Source organism: Delphinapterus leucas, chromosome 19 (assembly GCF_059928025.1).
Source record: "Delphinapterus leucas isolate spDelLeu-1000000601 "Yukka" chromosome 19, BTC_Dleu_Yukka2, whole genome shotgun sequence".
Lineage (NCBI taxonomy): Eukaryota > Metazoa > Chordata > Mammalia > Artiodactyla > Monodontidae > Delphinapterus > Delphinapterus leucas.
Window position 1 is genome coordinate 17546567 of NC_143147.1, and position 23505 is coordinate 17570071.

The 23505-nt window shown below is 55.0% G+C and overlaps 1 protein-coding gene across 2 annotated transcripts in view; it reads left to right on the plus strand.

Moving 5' to 3' along the window:
- Nucleotides 1-6502: 6502 nt before the first annotated feature.
- WSCD1 (WSC domain sialate O sulfotransferase 1) overlaps nt 6503-23505 on the plus strand; it is a 43980-nt gene continuing 26977 nt past the window's right edge. For both annotated transcript variants that reach the window (XM_089900558.1, XM_022595647.3), the window contains exons 1-4: nt 6503-8349; nt 14750-14864; nt 15206-15390; nt 19768-19889. In XM_089900558.1, coding sequence (XP_089756684.1) covers nt 7923-8349; nt 14750-14864; nt 15206-15390; nt 19768-19889 — 849 coding nt within the window. In that variant the 5' untranslated portion in view covers nt 6503-7922. The remainder of the gene's footprint in view (nt 8350-14749; nt 14865-15205; nt 15391-19767; nt 19890-23505) is intronic.

Genomic DNA, 23505 nt, shown 5'->3' on the forward strand with positions numbered 1-23505 from the left:
CTGCCTGAACAGGCAACCCAGAGCCTCTAGACCAGGACTGAACCATGTCTGAGCAGCGCCTCTCAGGAGGGCGTGTTTCTCTTTGTAGACACGCCCGGCTTGCGATCCTATCTGGCTCAGACCCAAGTCAGCCGTAGTGAGACCAGTGCCCCGGACTCTCCCTCCGGAGCTACACTGAGGCCAGGGCAAAGCTCAGTGTTACAGACCTTCGGGGTCTTTATCCCTAGGATGTGAGTGATGATCAGACCCACCAGCAGGGGCAGAACTGGGTTGGAGGCAAGCCCTGCTCATCTGAGGCGTGAGTGCTTGAACGTGGCTTTGGACTACCCTCTCCCTGGGCCTCTTTTCATGCTGCGGCTTTTCATCTCTCTTCCTCGTGGTTTTGACAAGCAGCGTGTTGACGCATCACCTGGAAAGTTGTTGGAAGGGTGGCGCTTTGGAGAACGTATTCAGGGAGGACCTCCATCTCCCAATGTGGGACTGAGAGTGGTTGGAAGAACGGGGTGAATGAATCGTGTGCATCATAAAACACGGTGTGCCTCTTGGTAGCTGCTAAGGCTTTCCTCCTCCACTTTGATTCTCTTTCTCTTGCTCCTGGAAACTCATGAGGGGGCCAGGAGGGTGCTGAGGACAGGAAGGCGCAAGGTGTCTTGGCCTCCCCCACCCCCAGCCTAAGTCCCCCATCCCAGTGACCTGAGGCACGGCGGGCACAGAGCCAGAGAAGGGCGAGGTTCACTTTGGCTGGGTACTCCACCCACCTGCCCAGATTTATCCAAATCACTCAGTGGGGTTTGGACAAACCTCGAGAGTTTGCCACTCAATGGGAGAAACATACGAACACATGAACAAAATCGGGTTCTACTAAAGAGGTAGCCCAGAGATAGCCTAAAGGTGTCTGTGATTGGCCCTTGCAAGAGTGGGTTGGGCTCCAGATCAACCAACTAAAAAGGCGAAATGCCTTTTAGCGCATTTGGTTGTATTCTGTCTTTCTTTGCAGCCCTGGCCCCTAGAGGGGTGCCTGGAGGCATCTCCATCCCTGGAGTTGAACAGATGAAGACCATGTGATATGGTAGATGATGCCACAGACCTGGAATCCGAGAACTTGAGTTCAGTCTAGCAGTAGCTGTTTGTCTTTGGTCAAGTTAATTTGCCCTCTGTCTTCCTCAAGTTCTGCATCTCCACGATGGAGATGATAATGATCTGACTTCACCAGTTTACGGGAAGATCATTCATTCATTTGATGATCTGTTGATTCATTCAGCACACTTGAGAGTGTGTGAAAGTACCTTGCAATCTCTAATATGGTCCATAAAGATTTATTCTTATTTATATGAACCCCAGCACTTTGGTTTGCTGGAGGATTCCCCCCTCCCCCCACCTCCTTTGCATTGAATGGAGTTTCAGCCTTACTATTATGTTTTATACCTTTTTAGCAATATTTCTTATTTCGGACCTTTTAAGTTCTGAAGTTCAGAAGATCAAAAGATTTGCCTCCTCAAAGGCAGGGACCCCACCCCATTCCCATTTCCCAGACCTTGTCCCACCCCAGGGCCCAGCAGATCTATATTTAGTGGGCCCTTTGCTCTCTTTCTGAATCTCCAAGAGCCAGAGGCGTGGGACCCTGGGATGAGGGCAGCATGGCCCTGAGCCTTGGAGGGTGGCCAGTGGGCACAGATTTCTGGGGTCTGCCCTGTGCCCCACCCAGAGGTGGACAGAGGCACTGCCTGTGTCTTTGAGGGGCTCATAGGCTGGGAGGAGAAGTGGGCAGCGTAGCCGGGACTCAAGGCAGGACACGTCGCCCAGAGCATCCAGCCTCGCCGTCGAGCGCTGGGGAGTGGCTCTGCTCTGGGGATCAGGAAACCTTCTTGGAGGGGGTGGCGTTAGAGCTGAGCCTTGGTAGCCACAAAGACTTTCAGAGCCACAAGATGGGGCCCACGTTGGCATCCCTGGCCGACGGAAGAGTATGTGTAAGGGGGCATGAAGCATTGCACGCTGGCCAGTGGGGCGTCGAGTTCTGGAAGGAATACTGAAGGGAAGTTGCTGGGAGACTGAACCAGGAAGGGCCACTGAATGCCAGGCTGAGGCGCTTGAACTTGGTCGTCTGAGTCCTGGGGAGCCACTGCAGGCTATAGCATTGCTCGTTCTTGGTGTTAGAAAGATCTCTTTGTTATGATGCTAGGAGGGGACAGCGTCTCTGAGAGGGGGCGGGGTCCAGATGACAGGCACTGAGCCTGAGCAGGGCAGAGGCAGGGGTTGAGGGTGGGAAGAGACAGGGGAGGGCTAATTCAGAGCACTGAGCCCAGCTGGAGGCTCCCCGGTGTGGCTTTGCTGAGGTCCTGAGGCTGAGACAGCCGCCTGCCCCGACCCCAGCTGCTGGTCACGCAGGCTGGGGCTCCCAACTGCTAGAGCACGAATGCCCACCTCCTTGTCTGGGGAGCAACACGTTGGCCCCTGTTCCTTGAGCTTAGGGCTCTCACCCTGCTAAGAGCACACCGCTCTGAATCCCCAGAGGGTTGCAGCCCTCACCGCAGTGGCCGCAGTGGCCGAAATGCTTCTGGGGCAGCTGGAGTTGTTCTCCCCTCACCTGCCTGTCCTCTCTGGCGGGGGGCTGAGGGGTGATGGAGTCACATGACTGAACCCCAGTGGCCACTGCTGAGGCCCAGGCCGTCTCTGACCTCTTTCTCCAGCCCCCAGGCCCAAGGGTCTGCCTTCTCTCCTCTCCCGGCTGTCGCCACCCCTCTCCTGTTCAGTCCCTTGGAAACCCCAGCCTGGTGCCATCTGCCCAACCCTCGCCCCTTCAGGCTGAGCCGCAGCTGCCACCTGGGGCCCAGATAACAACAAAGTAACAGCCAAGGGCTCAAGTTGTCTAAGTCCCCAACTGAGACCCCCAGAAGCCCCTCCGTCCCAATATTCTCCTCTCATTCCTGGGAAGAAACTGAGGGGCTCTCTCCCCTGGGCCCTGGCCTCCTCTGGGGTGACACCTGGGCCTCTGGCAGGCCGCCAGGCAGGACAGCTGGCGTCCACCTTTGTCCAGCCTGAGGCTCAGTGCCTCGCTGGTGCCTCCCCCCTCCCGACAAGGCCGGAGCCTCAGGTAGGGGTGGGCCCCTGCCCCCCATCGTCCCCCTGAAGCACTTTGCATGATTCCCAGACAGGCGGTGTCACATGGGAAGCATGCCTGGGGGAAGAATGGTCCAGACCTGCAGAGGAGGGGAGGGGCCCAGGAGGCTGTGACGCTGACCACATGGCAGCATCTGGGAGGTCTGACGGGTGGGGCGAGGGGGGGGTGACACCGTGTGAGGCACCATGCCTGGGAGCTTCATCCTGGCATGTTTTCAAAAAGGTGGTGATGGAGGCACGCTAAACCCCTTTCAGGAATCAATCTTGTCTCGTGTGAAGCTGGTGTGGGGAGAGAGGCGGGAAGCTTAGTGGGCATGGGGTGGGCTCTGGGAGCAGGGAGCCAGGTCTGAATTCCGGTCCTGGTTTGTCTGGCCTTGGCCAAGGGGCTTCACCCAGCTGAGCTTTAGAGACCGGGGCTCTCAGATGGGGGGTGATCAGGGCATCTGCCTCGGCGGGAGATGGGAGTAAATGACATGGTGCAGGTGAAATACACAACCCAGTCTAGTTGGATTATTCAGCGCTGCCAAGTGCTTCATAAATGGTGGCATTGAAAAAGCAAGCAATTGCTAGCAGCTGTCTTAGCATGGGGGCAGCTTCAAGTAAGCCTGGGTTAGTGCGCCCACCCCAGGGAGTTGGAGGCTGAGAGGAGGTGTGGGTGGCTGATTCCCCCCACAGCTCAGCTGCTGCAGGCCTCTCCTCCAGCGTCTCCATGTTCGCCTCTTTTGCGCTGCTAAAGCTGAAGGCTGTAGGTAACGGAAGACTTACTCCCTGATTCGCTCCCAGGACAACGCCTACTTACCCCCATTTAGCATGAGGAGCCTGAGGCTCTGCCCTGTGCGGTGACTTGATCAAGGAGGATTTGCTCTAATGGAGGGCCTCCTGGCCCTGGGGTACAGCATACGCGCCGCAGGCGCTGGCTGCTCCCGCTGTGCAGCTGCCTTGTGGCTTGGCTGTGAGCCCTTGTGCAGATACTGCACGTAGCCCAGCCCCCCATGCCCACCCCAGGCCTCTTTCAGGTTCAGTCACTCAACAAACACTTTTACGGGCACTGCCCTGCCGGCTGTGTTCTAGGATCTGGGGATGTGGCGAGAATGTGAGATCGGGTGTCATCTGTGCCCTGAGGGAGAGGTGAGCGTGGTAGAGAGTGGGGGACGACTGACAAACGTAATATCAGTGGGAAGTGGGCTGGAAGTCGGGGCAGGGGGACAGGTTCCTGATGTGGCAGGTGTTCTGGGCTGGGAATCGGCTTCGCGACGTTGGAAGTTCAGAGCGGCAGCCTGCCTTATAGGAGGCCAGGGTCGTTGAGCGCTGGCGTGAAAGTAGCTGCCCCCTGCCCCCACGTCCAGTGCCCACCTCCCCAGACCAGGGGAGGCCCCTCTGGGAAGGGGTGGCTCTAGAGAGGACTTGGTTGGCGGGGGGGGGCTTGGGGAACCCGGGTGTGATCGCCCTGACAGTGCCGCATCCCACTGTGCCCTTTGTAGTGTGCTCCCAGAGCCTGTATACAAATGTGTATGGAGTTCTGGCCGGGTCTTGGCTTCAAAATTCTGAACAGCTGATCCATTGCCCACCTTGTGGCTCCATCCCATCAGAACCTTTCTCCCCACAGTAGGTGTCCTCTCTCCCCTTATATTTTAGTTTTATAGGATTTTTCACTGATAGAATCCCAATCTTGTAACCAGAAGCCTTTTGCAAGCAGATCCAGAAACCTCTCTTCATAGAATGACACAGGAAGGATAACATATAAAGCTCAGGCACCCTTATTAATTTCCATGTATCTGTAAGACCTGAACTGGTGAAGCGGTGTCCTTTGTGCTTACGTATTACTCCATCTGCCGTGTTTCCAGCGAGGCTTCCACAGCTCTGAATAACCGGAATTTGAGATTTCATTGCCCTGACCCCCACAGGAGGAGGTTTCTGATATCATGATTCGCCTATTAATGTTATCTTCTCATTCATTTTTTAAAAATGTATTCAGAAACAGAGATGGCTGAGCATCTATGCTGCTGGGGCTCATGCTGGGGGCCAGGGTTACTAAAATGCATAGGGCATGACCTCTAGCCTTGAGTCAGTCACAGTCCTGCAAGGATGATTGACAAGTACAGGGACAATTAAAATCATCTTGGGGGCTTCCCTGGTGGCGCAGTGGTTGAGAGGCCGCCTGCCGATGCAGGGGACACGGGTTCGTGCCCCGGTCCGGGAAGATCCCACATGCCACGGAGCGGCTGGGCCCGTGAGCCATGGCCGCTGAGCCTGCGCGTCCGGAGCCTGTGCTCCGCAACCGGAGAGGCCACAACAGTGAGAGGTCCGCGTACCACAAAAAAAAAAAAAAAAAAAAAAATCATCTTGGGGTGGTGAATGCTGGGATGGGGGTCAGCATCCCCATGGGAAGACAGAGAAATCTACACCAGTGGGTGGGTGGTGGTCAGGGAGAGCTTCTTGGAGGAAGTGGCACCTGGGCTGATTCTCAGAAGATACACAAGGATTCACCAGGCAAAGAGGGAGAAAAAGACATCAAATGCATTGTGTACAAAGGCACCAGGGCAGATGTGCTGTGTGGTCGCTCTGCTGGACTGTGTGTGTGTGTGTGTGTGTGTGTGTGTGTGTGTGTGTATGTGTACACGCACATGTGCACACATCATGGGGAAGCAGAAGGGAAGGGCCTGGCGAGAGGTGAGCTGGTTGGGCTGGATCAGGAAGGGGGCCTCGTATGTCATGCTAAGGAGCTTGGAGTTTATCCCAAAGCCATGGGGAGCTACCGAAAAGGGTTTTAAGCAGGGGAGTGCCATGATCAGATTTGTGTGTTAGTAGGATCACCCTGGTGGCCTTGCAGAGCATGGATTGGAGGGGCCAAAGCTAGAGGCAGGGAGATCAGTCAGGGTTTCTTGGCATTTTCTCTGCAGTTCTACAAATCTGACGAGGCTGGCTGGGGTGGGCCTGGCACACACCAGCTTAGAGAGAAAATAAAAGCTCTGGAGACCCGTCTGGAAGGGCTCCCAGACTCAGTGTTTAATTCCACCTTCATTTGCTGATTCCCTAGCCTGCCACCCCTGCCCCAGCCTAAAGGACCCACCGGATCCCCATATTCCCAGATCCTGCCCTCCCCAGAAGGCTCAGAACCTGGCAGCTCTCAGCATTGAATCAGAAAGGGTCATGCTGGTCTGGGCCCCTCCTGGGACCCTGGAGTGCCAGGCCGCAAGAGCCCAAACATTGTCTTTCCTCTCACACCCAGCCGCCGTCCGTAGGGCACAGAGCAGCCATTGAGGGGCCGTGGGGCCCTGGCGGAGGTACCGGGCCCTGTTACAGGCAGCGGCTTAGTCACGCTCCTAGGAGTCTTTCTCCCCGGGACAAGCCTGTCCTTGTGTTAAGGGCCGTCCTCACCCAGCAGCCTGGCTCACAGCAGCTGCGGGACCCTCTGCGAATCCGTGACAGTGCACTTCAGAGGCGCCGCCGAAGGAAACCAAAGCCCAGCGTGAGAGCTGAGTCCTGGGGAGCAGAGGGGGCACCCGGGACGGCTGCTCTGAGAGCCCTCCCCTCTTCACCTCACCAGGTGCCCAGCCCCGTTGGCAGGTGCATGGCCTGGGGCACTCTCCTGCTCTGGCCTCCCGCCTTCAGGAAGCCTGGAAAGATTATGCAAGCCCACTCTCTCCCCGTGTGCCCTCTCCTGTGTTAAAACCGACCCACGTCTGCAGAAGCATTTCCAAAAGACAGTTTGCAGCCCCAAGGCACCCGGGGAGTCAGCACGCATGTATTGAGCACCTGCTGTATACTCATGCCTTGGGCTGGGTGCACACGTAGGTGGTGGGGTCTCATTACAGGCTGGGCCACGTGTCAGTTCAGAGTCCAGGCTCTGAATACAGGCTGTTCCAAACCTCGGCCCCTCTGCTCACCAGCTGTGTGACTTTGGGAAAGTTACGTTGCCTCCTTTTGCCCCAGTTTCCTCATCTGTAAAATGCGGATAGTACTGTACAGTATCCACCTCGCTGGGTTGGTGTGAGGATTAAATGAGATGATACATAAAGCGTTTAGCTCAGTGCCTGGCATGAAGTAAGGATTCAGTACAAAGACACTGCTGTGGGTTTTTTTTTTTTTTTGATAGGAGTGGAAGGTGTTTATTTCTTTCTTTTTTTCTCCCCCGACTCCCCTCCCATCCAGGCTGCCACATAACATTGAGCAGAGTTCCCTGTGCTGTACAGTAGACCCTTGTTGGTTATCCTTTTTAAACACACTCTGCTACTGATTTTCCTCCTTACCGCTATCGTTATTGGATCTTCCTGCCGCTCCGGGATAGAGTGTTAGCTCCCTTTTACAGGTGAGGAAGCTGAGGCCCAGTGAGGTGAAGTAACCCACCTGATGTCACACAGCCATGCAGTGGCAGAGCTGGGACTGGAACCCAGCTCTCTGTCATGTGCTCTTGCAACACGGCGGTTCCCTTTGGTAAACAGAGCCCCGGAGTGCAGGGTGCCTGACCCTGGGGCAGTGGGAGAAGTGGACCCTCCTATTGCATCTAAGTGCCCTTTCTCTTCTTTTGCAGATTTTTAAGCTGGAGATGAGGGTCGCTAGAGCCCAGGGATGGCAAAGTTTGTGACACTTGGGCAGAAGCTGCAGCTGCAGGGTCCGGGCCGGAGTTAAGTGATGGTGTCATGTGAGCACCTGCTGAAAACCAGGCGGGAGGAACAGTAACCCCAGGAGAGCATAGGCTGCTCCCGGGATGCAGGGATGACGCCTCCGCAGGCCCCAGCCTCCCTCCCACCTGGGTGCTAGGAGCCGTCCCTGGGCTCCAGCCGGGAGCCCTGCCGCCCAGGGGCATGGCCAAACCTTTCTTCCGACTCCAGAAGTTTCTCCGCCGGACGCAGTTCCTGCTCTTCTTCCTCACAGCTGCCTACCTGATGACCGGCAGCCTGCTGCTGCTGCAGCGGGCCCGCGTGGGCCTCCCGCCGGGCCCCCGGGCCCCCGGCGCCCTGCAGGCCCTGCCCGTGGCCGCCGTGGCGCTGGGCGTGGGCCTGCTGGACAGCCGAGCCCTGCACGACCCCCGGGTCAGCCCAGAGCTGCTGCTCGGCGTGGACGTGCTGCGGGGCCCCCTGGCCCGGCCCCGGCCCGGCCCCCGCTGGCTCCGCAGCCGCAACTCAGAGCTGCGCCAGCTGCGGCGCCGCTGGTTCCACCACTTCAAGGGGGACCCCCAGGGGCCGCCCGCCCTGGGCCCCGAGGCCCCCAGGCCAGCCGCCAGCAGCCAAGGTAGGTGCTCAGCCCTGGGTCTCCTTGCCTATATGGGAGCTACTCCCAGGGGCCCCATTCGGGGGCACAGGACTGGTGTCCCCTCTCCCTGGCCCTGGTGGCAGCCCAAGAAGTAGGCGCCGAGAGCCCAGGGCCTTCCCACACCGCCCCTTCCCCCGGCTCCGAGGCAGACAGGAGGGGCCTGGGAGGGGAAGCCCTTTGGAGTTTTGCTCGCTCCCCAGCTGGGCTCGCACGTGGCTGGAGGTTGAGATGTGCGAGCATCTTGGAGCTGAGACAGACCTCGGCTTGAATCCTGGCTCAGCTCCAAGTTTATTGGGTGACCACGTCTCTTAATTTCTCTGGGCTCCTTGGAAATGGAGGTTGAGATACCTGCCCCAGGGTTATGGTGAGGATTAAATGTGATCATACAGAGCAGCGGTTTGCGAAGCAGAGTCCCAGACCAGCAGCCTCAGCATCACCTGGGAGCTTGTTGCAAGTGCAGGTTCTCAGACCTACCGAGTCCCAGACTCTGGGGCGGGGGCCGGCGGTCTGGGGCAGCAGGGTCTCCAGGTGGTCCTCGTGCACGCAAAAGCTGAGGACCGCTGGGCTAGGCGTCCTGATGTATTCGCTGGCACTCAGGAACTGGAGCTCTTATTATTTAAACTCCCCCAAGGTCATTCTCTTAGTCTGGGTTCCCCGGAAGCAAACCCTGACATCAGGATTTAAATGGACTTGGTTAATTTGGGATGTGATCCCAGGAACACTGGTAGGGGAGTGGGAAGTGAGGCAGGGAAGAGAAGGTGGTCAGTAAAGGGTACGTTAGGGAGCAAGTGGGGGCTTGGAGCGAGGCTAGAACATGCATCTTAGGGTACAGCCTGGAGGCAGCAAGGCCGCGGGGACACGGGCGGGACGCTGATCAGACCGCCAGGGTCATGCAGCTGGGACTCCATCGTGGGGTCAGCCTGCTTCCAGGTCGGGACTCTTTACACCAAGTTATCCAGACTATGCAGGGCCCAGTTAACTGAGCCTGTGTGAAGTGAGCACCCACGGAGTGCCACAGCTATTGTTGGGTGGTGACTGATCTCAGTCAGTGTCCCAGCATCCCTGTCACCACCCCATTTGGTCCTGTACCACAAATCACAGGAGAACTGCTATCCTGAGTATAAGAAGCGTAGTTGGAGCTTAGAGTCCTCGGTGGCAGGATATGGAAGAAGATGAGGCAAGAGCCTTATAGGAGGACGAGTCTGGTGGCCCAGTACAATGAAGACTGGAGGGCTCTGCCTTCTACAAGAAAGAAACTTCCATGGAATGAAGTTTCATCTGAAATCCTCTAGGTCATAGCCCTTGTGTGGGATTCCTCAGCAAGGCTTCCACGTAAGAATGAGGGAGAATTGAGGAACTGGTTCTGTAGCTCATTTCATAGAGATACAATTTCTGTAAACTCTCCCCAACACATCTAGAAGCTGGGTCTCTATGCAGGCTATACCAGTGTAACTCATTTAGACTAAAGTGTAAGTGACTAAACAAAGTTGCCATGGATTTCTTGGAAAGAAGGCATGGAAAGAGCACAAGTTTTGAAAACAGACCTGGGTTTCTTTCTTGGTACTGCCAGTTATTGGCTCTATGACCTTGGGCAAATTAGCCATGATTCCTCTTTTTATTTCTCTCAGTCCACACTTACTGAGGACCCACGTATGAGTCTCCGTGTGTGCTATTCACTGTGCACTTGAGGAGCTCAGTCTGGTGGTGGAATCAGATGTGCACCCAAATGATTACCCCACAGTGTGACTGAGGCATCATAGAGGCACGTGCAAAGGGCTTGGGGCTCATTAGACAGAAGTGATAGGTTCTTTGTAACCTGGCTTCAGGGTGACTGGGCAGCAGAGGAGAGGACTCAGGGTGACCTGGTTATAGCCCTGTGTATAGAATACGTATATCCAGGAGAACCAGTGGGTACCCCTTAAGTCATCATTTAGAGAGGCGATGGAAGAGGCTGCCGTGAACGCTGAGGAGATCATGGTGAGATGTAAACAGGACCGATCGTCACCCATTATACACCACCAGTTTCTGCCCTGAGCCCCTGAGTGCCCTCCACACTCTGATGCTCTGGCTGACCCTCCCTGGTGACCCTCAAACCTAGCAAGTGAAGGGTTAATGCCTGGTACAGCGGGAACAGTCGGTTCGGGTGTTGAATGGTGATAATTCTGGCAGGTTGGTGCCCCGCCCCAATAGGTTATTCAGTATTTTGAATATCCCCCAGGATTGGAGGAAGAATTCGCCCTCTGGGAGAGGCCGTGGTATCCTGGCTGGAGATCTTCAGAGAAAGTGGGGAGAGGCAGGCACTGGCCTGAGGACCCTCTGGGAGCCCCCTTCCCTTCTTGGGGCTCTGTGGGCCCCGCATAGCCAGGGGGGCCTCCCTGGTGGAGGCTAGCTCGCAGGCCAGCCCTCGGGACAGCTGCTGGGGTTGCAGACAAAGAGAGCGTCTCTTTGCGGCCCGGGCAGCCTGCCATCCCCCTGTAAGGGGATCCGGCAGGCAAGCCTTGGAAGCTGCAGGAGGCCCCATCAATCACTGAGCATTTCATTATACCTTGGACAACATCCATAATGGAATAAAATGTCAGTAAGTTTACTAGGGGAAAAATAGTAACTTCTCCATAGCCAGTTTGTTTTTTATTGATAGTAATTTGCAAAGACATTGCAATATCTCCAAAGCCATCGTTAAGAGCCTCACGGCATGTCCATTTTGATGTGCAAATGAGCAGATGCGGAGTCACAGACAATAATATATCGCCTCCGTTTCAGCCGAAAGTAATAAATCCGTCTCAGAGTGTGTCCCAGTGCATCCCTGGGAAGTCCTTTCTTTTTGCACATTCTCTCTTTCTAACTCTGTCAGGGAGTTAGAAAAGCCATTCATTATTTTTCCAAGAGAAGGGGCTCCTCTCCTCCTCACAAGCAGAGGGGGAGGCGCCTGCGTCTCAGGCCTTTGCTACAAACTGAGATGGGACCAGCGGGGCATGGGCGTCCCCTCCAGATCGGTCAGTTCCACCCGATGGCCAGCTGGTAGCTGGTTAGCCTCTTCTTGTTTTTGAAGAACCCAAGCCTGACTGCTCAAAACCATTTCTTTCTCTCTTATTAATGTGTTCTGCTAATATTTACGGAGCCGGGACTTCCCTGGTGGCGCAGTGGTTAAGAATTCTCCTGCCAATGCAGGGGACACGGGTTCGAGCCCTGGTCCGGGAAGATCCCACATGCCACGGAGCAACTAAGCCCGTGCGCCACCAACTACTGAGCCTGTGCTCTAGAGCCTGGGAGCCACAGATACTGAAGCCCACATGCCTAGAGCCTGTGCTCTGCAGCAAGAGAAGCCACTGCAATAAGAAGCCCATGCACCGCAATGAAGAGTAGCCCCCGCTCACCTCAATTAGAGAAAGCCCGCACGCAGCAACAAAGACCCAACACAGCCAAAAATAAATAAATTAAAAAAAAAAATTTACGGAGCCATTGTCACACTCGGCCCCCAGCTTAGAGTGTAGGATCAGAATAATTATAGCTGTTACTTATCTGAGCATCTGTGACGTGCCTAGATGTACATCTGTTATTTCATTTAATGTAATCTTTGAACAGCCTTATGATGTCAGCGGTGCTATCACCATTTTAATGATGAAGGATTTTGCATTTCAGGGAAGTATAGTCATGTAAAAATATTTATTGTTAATAATGACGTATAAACAATAAAAACAGTCACCACTGAGCCCGTACTACATGCCACACCTGCATTAGATACTTTCTGTGTTATCTCGTGGAATTCTCACAGCCACCCCATGAATTCCATGAGACCATATCCCCATTTTACAGATGGGACAGTGGAGGCTCAGGAAGGGGAAGCTGCACATGCCAGGTCACGCAGTCAGGTAGTAGTGGAACCTGGATTTGGATCTAAGGCAGCCCATTCCCTAAGGCTGTTTCCCCACTCTCCCCGTAAAATGTGTATGCGCCGGCCTCAGCCTTCAGGGGTCTTGAGCCCAGGCACCTTTAGAACCTTCTGGTTAATTTCCCATCAACGGTGATAAATGTTTAGCAACCCCCGAGCTTGTTTTGGATGTTTACTTGAAAGCTATAATAGAATTTATTCTTTGCTGAGCAACATACATCAGAAATTTCTTAAATACTAGTTTTTTTTTTTTTTTACTAAGTAGGCAGGCTAAGGAGAGCGATTGATTCTCACTGACCTGGGTGACAGCTTTCTGGTCTTGGTAGTCCTGAGATTTATATAAAGAAAGAGAAGCTTGTGGGGACTGGGTGTCTGGGGTCCCGAGTAGAGGAGTGGAGCCTGTGTCCATGGACAGACACTGGGTGTGGCCACGTGTGTGCTGCTGGGCATCCGTGATGAAGGTGACCTCAAGAGGTTCATAGCCTGGAAGGGGGAGAGACCCTTTGGCAGACATTGAGAAGGTGACTGTTGCTCTCTCCTCAGCCCCAGGTCCTCTAACCTGAGGTCTCTGGGTCTTCAACCATTCGTGGCATGGCAGAGAGTCCCATCTTCCACCATCTTGGTCATCTTCCTCTTACCTTGCCTTTCTTAACCTGGGGCCCCCCATCTTGGGAATCACACATTGGTACAGCCAATGGGACCAGCCCCTCCTTGCGTCTGGGCTCTCTGCTCCCCCTCTCGCACCCTCGCAGGATGTCAGTGTGGGTTTTAGGAGCTCTGACCCACTGTTGGCATCGTGCCTGACCCTGCGTGGTGAGTCACCAGCTAAGGGGAAGGTGTGGTCCCTGCCCTCAATGAGCCTTAAGTCATGGTAGACAGGATACACAGGTGTACACGATTTTTAACAACAGTTAATGATAAGGATTTGGGTGACAGCAAGGTTTTCAGACACTCACTGTGACAATTCAGAGAAAGGAGAGGCCATAGTGGGCTGGAGTGGTCAGGGCTGTAAGTTGTCAAGGACAGGTAGGAAGTAAAGTGTGGACATGCGGGAGGGAGCAGGGACATGTCCAAATGTGGCAAGAGGAATGAGCTTGGGTGGGGTGGTGGGTTGCATTTATGCATTTGAAAGTTGAGGAAACTGAGGCACAGAATGTTGAAGTGATTTAGTCAAGGTCAGAGGTGGATTTAAATGTGCTGTTCACACCCAGGAAAATCACTCCCTGATTTGGGCCCCCAGGAATGAAGGCTGGCAGACCCACTCCTCCAAACCACTCAGCAGGTGGCCCTGAGCTTCTGCTTTGGGCCAGGTTCTTGGCAGCAGCAAAAGCCAGTCTTGCCTGAACAGGGAGCTCCTGGACCGGTGGATGAGATCGCTACTCCTCCCCGCAAAGCCGTTTGGGAGCCGGCAGGCTGTTGGGAGGCCTTGGGTGTGCTGCTTCCCAGAGACAGCCTAATTTCTGGAGGCTGCAGCGTACCGCTCAGGCGCCACTTGAGACATCCTGGAACTGAGTGTGGGCGTTCCCCTGGAGACGAGAAGCATCTTTATCACGGGTGCCTGATCCAGATCTGGGCACAACTATTGAGGGTGTGCATTCACAGCTCGGACTACGTGATGGCGTGTTTGCAAACTCCCAATGCACAGTTCCTTCAACGCGCTGCGATGCACATGACATTTACACACCTGACACACCTGCTTAGTGCTCGAGTTCTCCAGGCTTTGCTGTGCATTTCTGGGAGGCAGCTCCCTCTCTTGAGGTGACAGGTCAGGGCTGTTCCCCATTGACATGTGCACGGTTGGGTCAACACTGTCGCTGCTTTGTGGAGTCTTGTCCCCTAGTGTCCCTTTGCAGGGATGTGCCACAGATGCCCTCACTGGGGAGGGCTCAGCTGTCCCTTGGTCCTGATGATTCCCACGCAGGACAGCTCTCTTACATGCTAACAGTTGCTGCTTACACACCTGCAGTGATGGGGGCTTACTCCCTCCTGGGGTGGCAGATTTTCTTCTTGATATAACTCTCCCTGTTTGCAAGATCTTTATGTTAGCTAAGATCAGACTTTCCATAACTCATTTCTTCCCTCTGGATCACGAGGAGGTGACAGAACCTGCCTATCGAGACATTTTTGGAGGCAGAGGGACCTTTTCCAGCCTAGGAAGGGTAGGGATGGAGAGGAGAGGGGTCCAGGGGAAGAAATTAAACGAGCCAGACTCAGTGGGTGAGGGTCAGTGGAAGAAAGTTGTATTCTGGCTGGTGCCAGGCTCCTGGCAGGGTGTCTGGAGGGACAGTGGGCCATTAACTAGGAAAAGGGAGAGGACGAGAACAATGTGGAAGTGTCCAGAGGCGCTTCAGGGAGGGTTGGACCACAGCCTCATCCCCTGGGCTTCTCTGAGAAGAGCCTTAGCCAGGAAGGGCAATGCCAAGGGTGGAGCCAGGTAATCTTCCCTCTCTCTGGGGCCTCTGAGTCTCTGCTGTTCTTCCCCGCCTGCAGGCACATACATGGGATGCTTCAGTGACGACGGCCAGGAGAGAACTCTGAAGGGGGCTGTGTTTTTTGACTTGAGAAAGATGACCGTCTCCCACTGCCAGAATGCGTGCGCTGAGCGGTAAGTGTGGGACCCTGACCATCAACTCCACTGGAAATAAGGTCCAGAAAGTGGAAGTGGTGTCCCTGAGGTGATGCGTCGGCTTCCAGTTGGCTGTCATAGTGTAAGCAGAGCTCGACCGATCAGATCCCAGTTGTCTGGAACAAAGAAAGTTTACTGACAGGACGGCAGGGCGTTATGGAAAGAGCTCTGGGCTCAGTGTCAGGAGACCCGGGGTTCACTTCCTGCAATGCCAGGACTCACCCTTAGCCTGGCTCCAGACCCAGCTGCCATTCCTGGAACCAGACCTCAGTGCCCTGGGCCAAGGTCGGGACTCACCCCAGGCCCCGCTCTGCCTGCAGGTCCTATGTCTATGCCGGCTTGGAGGCCGGGGCCGAATGCTACTGTGGAAACCGTCTCCCAGCAATGAGCATGGGGCCAGAGGAGTGTAACCATGAGTGCAAAGGGGAGAAGAGCTCCGTGTGCGGAGGTGTGGGCCGTCTCTCCGTGTACCGCGTGGAGCAGCTGCAGCCCGGCTCCAGGAAACGTGAGTGTGCCAGTCTGTCCCTGAGCTCCGTCTGTCCCCTGCTCTGCCACCACCCCCGCATCTGCAGCCCCTCATCCAAACCACGTGGGACCGAACCTGTGCTCCGCCTTCCTCACCACCTTCCCCAGACAGGCTCGTGGCAGGGGTGTGGGGTTAGGCTAAGTTCGCTCGAGTTCATGACCGTGGCACATCTTTCCTTATCCTCTACAGGAGAGAGAAACTGATCAGGAGGCCCAGGGCCTAGGTCTAGGTGTGTCTCAGACATGCTGTGTGGCCTCAGGCAGTTTGCTTCCCCTCTCTGGGTTCCAGTCTAGTTTGTGAAGTGCAGAGGCAGACTTTGATTTCTAGCAATGGGGCAGACCAGGTAGTCTGAATGTTTCCTAGCTATGAAACACCTAGAAATGCTGGGTAAAATTGTTTTAAATGCACAGCTGAACTAACAAGAAAGTAAGGAAATTCCTGGCTCCAGGAAAGAAGTGGGAACTAGGAATCACAGTGGTGAGATGAAGGTAATCAAGGATGCTGTGCAGCTCTGGGTCTCCGCCAGGGGAAGTTGGTCATCTTGGTGATCATACGGCTTAGGTTTTCATGTCCACAGAGGACAGAAAAGGAGGCTTTGAGCCCGTCAGGGTAGGGAGTTGGATTGAAACTTCTGTATAAAGTTGGATCCAATTTCACTGAAGTATAAATCAGTGAAATTTTAGATTAAAAAAAAAAAAACTGCCAGAAATAGAAAAACTTGTCTGTTTTGACCTGAGCTTCGGGTGAAAAACAATTTTCCTAAGAATTTATAACCTAAGAGTTTATAATTGCAGGCCTGCGTTTGTATGAGCTTTAAGGTTCAGATTTCTGCCATCTGCCTGGTCCTGAAAGCTCCAACATGAAATTTGGCTCTGGGCCATCTGGAGGTACCAACAGAGGCACATGCAAAATTCTCTCTTGGGAGCTGTGCCACCAACCCAGGTGTAAAGGGTTCCTGTAGCTAAATTCCCACTGAAGATGAGTTTACAATTCAAAATTATAGAACTCAGGGGGAAATAATCGACCACGAGGGAGAGTAAGCCGATGCATCAAACAGCAAGACTGAACCTCCCAGAATTTCACCTGAAAGTGCTACCAAACAGAGATGACAACTGAGGGCAAGACTGAACCTCCCAGAATTTCACCTGAAAGTGCTACCAAACAGAGATGACAACTGAGGGGGCCCAGCTAGATGTTTGTGAAACTCGGATTTGTCCTCATTGCAAGATGAGCTGCAGATCCACTTGATGTAATTATAAAAGGCCCTTTTATAAAGTAATATGGCTGTGTACATTTGCACATTTGGGGAGCCATCCTCTTCCTGACTGGGAGGGGCCAGGCTGGGAAACAGTCAGAACGTGGGAGACCTCCCCCCTCCGCTGGCGAGTGTGAGACTGCAGGTGATGGAGGCACAGCCCAGCATCCAGGAACATCAACTCATGAACTCAGCCACCTCTGGCCATGGACCAGGGCTCCGGGAGAGCTGATGGATTAGTTCAAGAACTGGACAGAGCTCAGAGAAAGGTGTCAGGTCAGAAGCAAAGACTGCAGAGGGGTTTCTGGGAGAGCTTTCCTAGTGACGAAGGAGTTTGCTAAGCAGTCCAGACGCCCAGCTCAGAGAAGCATGGGTGAGCTGCAAAGCCAACACTGGCTACCATCTATGGGGTCAGAGTGACGGGGAGAGTGGCTCAGTGCTCAGACCCGGCCAGCTAGGCTATTCCAGTGCTTTCTATATTCAGACAGGATTGTCTGGGAACCAGGGCTCCAGATGGGGGAATGGGGACAGGGGTGGAGACCCTGACAATGCACTCTACGGATTCACTAATGAGCCATTAACTCAACAGATACTCATTGACACCTACTCTGTGGCAGGCCCTGTCCTGGCTCAGCAGTTTGCCATGGTACATGGATGTATCAAGTCCCGCCCTGTCATCTGGGCATCCACATGGGCTTCCTGAGGACCAAACTGCTCCCGGAGGGCTTCTTGGACCTTTGATTTTCCTGGGTTCAAACAACATTAGCCCCCCTGACTCCTCAGCCCTGCCCGCCAGGAGGATCAGGTCTGTATGTGGGCTCTGGGCTGCCCTGGCAGCTCGTCCTGCCTGCTCAGCCACTGACCCTTAGAGATCAGTACTTGGCTCTAGGTTGCCCACTGGTTAAGGGTCAGATGGTCCAGTCATTCAAGCCAGCCTCAGATCTCAAGCCGGCTAGACTTGTTGTCATAGTTAATGTTGAAACGGTGGAACAGCCACCCCTTCCGGCAGGCTGGGGAGCCTGCACGGCTGACCTTTGCCGGCCTGCTCCCCTCTCAAGGGCATGAACCGACAGGATCTCTGTCAAGAGGTGACCAGGTGACCGGCCATCTGAAATTTCAGCTTCTCACTGGCAAGGAGCTCTCACGGGAGTAAGAGCCGTGAAGGTGCCCCCCGGGTTGGGATCAGAGAGAGGTGCAGAGCAAGTCATCAGTGGCTCCATCTTGGAGGTATCCTTCTGCCCTAAGTGCCCCTGGAGCTGTCACCTGGGGAGCGGGAGAGGAGGGTGTGGAACGGACTGCCCTGGGTGACAGCCTCTTCCCGACAGCCACAGCGGTGAAGTCTAGAGGCAGCTGACACTGCACTTCCGCAGCGTCCTGTATCACTGACCCGCTACGGCTTGTGCCGCGCCCTCACCTCCTATATCACTGACCCGCTACGGCTTGTGCCGCGCCCTCACCTCCTGTATCCCTGACCCGCTTCGGCTTGTGCCGCGCCCTCACCTCCTGTATCACTGACCCGCTACGGCTTGTGCCGCGCCCTCACCTGCCCTGTCGTGCCCAATTCCTTATTCTGTCGGCACATATTGGGCACCTGCTGTGTGTCAGGGTCAGGGCCGGGTGTGGGGAGCATTGGGGTGACCCAGATGCAGCCTCCTCCCAGGCCGCAGGGAGGTACTCACCGGAACACTGCTCACCCTCCCTTGCCATGTGGCCCGGAGCCTGTCTCCCTGGAGTCTGTCCCACCCCAGTGCAGCTGACCGAGGACCACAGCCCAGTCCGTCTAGATATTTTGTCCTTTGGGGGCCCAGTCATGCCACAGGACAGGACGGAGTTCTGTGGGTCCTGCACAAGTCATCACCCCAGGCCCTTGCACCAAAATCCAGGGCAGGAAAGTGGCTCTGGGAGATGCAGCCCCATGGGGGCTGGCATGTGGGTGCATGTCATCCCTCAGAACAACTCTAGCTGCCAGGCGTTACTTAGGTGAGAAAATGGAGAGTCTCTGAGTCCATGACATGCCCAGATTGCTGACTGAGTCCCTGGCAGTGCCGGGGCTTGATCCCAGGCCGTCGTTAGGACGCTCTGCCTGGACTCTTTTCCCAGCACCAGGCTGCTTTCCTTCATCTGTGCCCTGATAGGTCCGTGCCCTGACGCCCAGACCACTGGTGCCATGGTCGATAGGATGGGCTTCCAGACCCAGAGTTTGGTCCTGCTTTGTCGTTTTGCGTGGAGAGAGCCTCCCGCCATGGTGCCGGCTGGCTAGAGGGTTTCTGCTCTCTCCAAGAGGTGTGGCAGGCGGAGAGAACCGGGAGAGATGCTGAGCCCCGGGAGATGTTGTGTTAAAAGGAGCATGGGATGAGAATCAGGACGCCATCCAGAGAAACTCTGAGGAGTCTGGAGGAAATAGGAACAGTTGGTGCCGGAACATTCCAGAAGGTTTGTTCCCCACACCAAGGAAGCCAACTAGGGAGCTGAACTTCTCCACCAGAAGGTCTGTAGAACAACTTGGCAGCCTGTGTACCACGGGCTTGAGGAGTATTCCTAGAATTTGGCGGGAGTTCAAGATCAGAGAAAGCAAAGTAGTGGTGTGACTCGACGGCACAGCAAGAGGGAGTGTGGCAGGATTTCAGGTTTCCAAATCGACTTTTCTTTTCGCGCGTGCGTGGGTAGGACAGAGTTTTCCAGAGTATCAATCTCTTGGGTCACCTAGTGCAGAATCTAGCACAGAATGGATGCACAATCCCGATTTGTGGAAGGAAGGAAGGAAGGAAGGAAGGGAGAGAGGGAAGGAGGAGGAGAGGACACACACTGTCCCCCGAGGGCTGGCAGGAGAAGCAAGACATGAGTTCAGAAGCTTCAGCCAAATGGTCCCTTGTCGGTGACCCCGGCGACCAACGCTAACGAAGGTTCTGGTGCCTGGTTTCTCTCAGGGGCTTGGCTTGACCACAGCCTCTACGGGCAGTTTGCCCCCTCTGATTGGAAATCTGCCTTTCCTGAGTGTATTTCCACCTGTTTCGGCCTCTGAAGCCACCGTTTTCCTCTGTGACAGGCACCAAGAACAGTGGGCACCATTTCTCACCGGAACCCCATTTCCTTCCCCGCAGGAAGGACCGTCACGTACCGGGGCTGCTTCCGACTGCTGGAGAACGTCACCCACGCCTTCCCCGACTCCCTGGTACAGGCCAACGTGACCGTGGAGACGTGTTCGGGATTTTGTTCCCAGAAAGTAAGAGCAATTATGATCTCACAGCCCCGTCCTTGAACCATCCAGCCTGAGTGGTAGTCTCAGGGAGGGGCAGGTGCCCGCGCGGGGCTGCGGCTGTCTGTCCTCGGAGCCTGGGTGGGAGCTGAGGAGGGAGGTCTGGGAGGGCGGTGGGCGATGGCGCAGCAGAGTCGCCGAGGATGCCAGCAGGAAGCCCGCTAACGAGGTGATCCGGGGCTGGGTGGGGAATTGTCAGAGAAGGTTGTAAAGCTGAAAGAATCGTGCCTTTCCCGACGTGAGCTCTTGGCACAAGTGTCAGATGTTCAATTGACTTGGTTTGGAAACAGGAAGATGCTGGCTTGGGACTTGGGGAGTGCAGATTTTCTGTTATTTGCGCTGACGGCGTTGGGCCATGAATCTGACTTTCGGGGGCTGTAGTCACTCATGTACCTTTGGTTCAGCCTGGGCTGAGGAGTGGAGTGTGGCTCTGTGCAGGGGCTGGGCTGGGCACCAAAGCCTACTGTCCCTGCATTGCATGCCAGCTCCAGGGTGGGAAATGTTGATCAAGGCCACGTGGGGCTTGCACAAAGCAGGACCTGGGACGGGGTGTGAAGTGAGGCTGGCGGGACCGGCGGGCCGCCCAAAGAGTGTTGAGAGCTGGGGCTGGAGACCCGTGGTCTCCAGATTGGGCTGGATGCTGGCCCTGGAAATAGCCCCAGGTGGCAGTAGGCTTGGATTTGGGGCTGCTCCGATGTGCTGGGGTTCAGTAGCCTTGATGGGACTGTGATACGTGGCAGTGTAACAGAGTAGGGCTAGGAGAGAGGAGGGCCTTGGCAACGATGATGGTATTTATCAACAGAAGCTAACAGGTATTGATCATTTATTCCAGGTTCTGTTCCAACTTTACATGTGTTAACCCATTTAATCCTCTTGACAACCATAGGTGCTCTGATTAACTGCATTTTGCAGGTGAGGAAACAGAGCTCGGGCATCCTGCCCGAGGTCACACGGCCAGGAAGGGGGAGATCCAGGATTTGAGCTCTGCCTAGCTCTGTAGCCTGCTGGTTGTTAGAAGGGTATAGGGCGTGGGCCTCAGCCAAAGCACATGTAGTTGGACACAAAGAAGCACTCCCTCCATGGGGCCCCGACCCACAGGGAGCTGCCGTGCTCTCAGCCCTGTTGAGATGCTTCCCTTGGAGGTGGGGGGAGACAAAGTCTTTTTCCTACTCGCTTCCCTCTTGCACAGTCGCGGCCTTTGAAGTGGCTCTCTGACATCTCCGGCATTTCCAAAGCCACTGCCAAGGATGTCTTTGGCATCAGGGCTCATGAGACACAATTCTGGGAGCCGAAAAGACTGTTTGTTGATTCACAGACATCTGGCCTGGGAACCCCTTCCGCCCCTCTCCCCCTGGTGGGATCAGAGCCAGTAGAGATGGCAGGGACACCTGCTCGCCCAGCAGGGAAGCAAGCCGCCCTCTCTGGGCTTCCTTCACACCTGCAGTTCAGAGCGGCTCCCTGGAGAGCCGCGCACTGGAATCAGAGGAACTCAGCTGATCTGGGCCTGCTGAAGGCGAGCCTCCCGGTCAGCAGACATAGAGGCGTCTTCCTGTGTGCCGGGCGCTGGGTTGCAGCCTTCCCACTGGTGGTCGGCTCACGGCTCTCAGTGCTCCGTGAGCGGGGATAGTCTGACCCCTGCTTGCTGCGGAGCTAGTGCAGGGTTTGCAGGAGTGAGAGCTCTCACACGCAGGCACAGAGCGACGGGGCTTTACATCCCACTCTCGACACCATGCCCCGTGCTTTTCACGCTGCTGCCGCCTCTCGGTGTGACATCGGCGGGGGAAGGGGACAGGCGAATTAGCCGGAGGAGATAGGAGATAGGAAAAGAAACAAGACGAAAGGGAGTGGGCAGCATCACGGCGCTGCCTCTTTGATGTTTTAAATTATTTTCAATAGATAACATGCTCACGTGGAACACAGTAAAAAGACACCAAAGGGGGTCAAGGGGAAAGTCTTCCTCTCACCCCTGTGTGTCGTCCACTCAATGTCCTTCCTTGGACGCAGCTGACGGACCTGACCTCGGCCAGCCACTCTCGGAGAGATTCTATGAATATTCAAGTGGTTGTTCCTTTACAGAGTCACGATGCCTTTACAAACCCCACAGATGGTAACGAGCCACACACAGTGCTCTGCCCCACGATCCCCTACTCTCTCTTAGAGATTGCTCCACGTTGGCACAGAAAGTGCTTTCCCACTCTTTTATTCAATTACATGGATGTCCTATAACTTATCTCACCAACGCCCCGCTATTAAGCATTTAGGTTGTTTCCAGTCTTTTGCTTTTACAAACAAGGCTCTGATGACTATCCTTGTAGGTGGGTTGTTTTGTGTCGGTGGTGGACCTGCCAGATGAAATTCTTAGGAGGTGCCAGGTCAAAGGTTGTCTGTCCTTGTCCTGTGGGTAAACTTTGCCATGCTGCCCTCGGCAAAGGTTGTGTTAATTTTACGCCCCACCAGCTCTGCATGAGAGGGAAGCAAGGCATCCTTGTGCCTCTTCTTTTGGAGAGGATGACTTCAAAGCAGCATCCCAGGTAGACGGCCCGGTATTCTGGGGATGCCTCCCCTGGGGCAGCCCACAGGGGCCCAGAGAATTCTGCCTTGTGGTTACAGACACAGAACTTGAAGATTTTAAACTCTTCAACTCCCATTTCCAGCCATTCTTCATATTTACTGACAGAAATCCAGGTCACTGCAATCTCACATTGCAACGTGTGCCAAAAGATACCCGAGGGTTGTTGATAGCTTATGCTGTTTTGCACCTTTGCATTTTGTACGTCTCCCCTCGAGATGCGTTTCAAGGGCTGGTTACTTGCTTGGCTCTGGGCAGCGATGCTGCGAATTGTTGAGGTCAGAACAAGGATGAAAGGGCGTCCAGGGTTCTCAGAAATGGCCTTTGCCCTACAGGCGTCAGAATCTGTGCTGACAGCTTGGCTCATATCCTGGCCTCCCCTGTATTGTCAGATGGGGCAGGGACAGTGGCTGTTTCCTTGAATCCCATTGTTTCGATCCACGGAATGTTGCAGCTGTGAGGATCAGAGTCACCATTTCCAGCTTTCAAGTTGAAAGCAGGTCTTGGCAGGACATACCTGTGGGACAGGGGCCAAACACATACACTGACACTTATCGGGGGGATGCCAGCTGCCCCAGGAGATAGAGCTCACCCCTGAAGAAGGGCTAAGACAGGAACTGGGTGATTCTGACATACAGCAGAGGAAGGTCAGTGCCTGATGGGGATGAAGGAGGCTTGGAGGGAGGCTTCAGTAGGAGGGCTGCAGCTTTTTGGAAGGGTTAGAGCTGGAGGATGTGGGGTGGCGTCAGCGGGCAGGGGAGGGGCGTGAGGAGTGCATCATAAAACTAGGCAGTGGCTGGGCAGGGGTGAGGTAGTGGGAAGGCAGCCAGCCCGCCCAGAGTGTAGGGCTCCGTGGTGCCATGTGAAAGGTAGGACGGGGACAGACTGCAATGCCCGCCTCCAAGCCCAGATGTTTTTCGGTGGGTAGGAGGGAGCTACTGATGGTGTGGCAGGGAGGGGGCGGTGTGACTGGTGTGGGCCTTCATAGCTGTGGGTAGGATGCTCTGGGGTGAG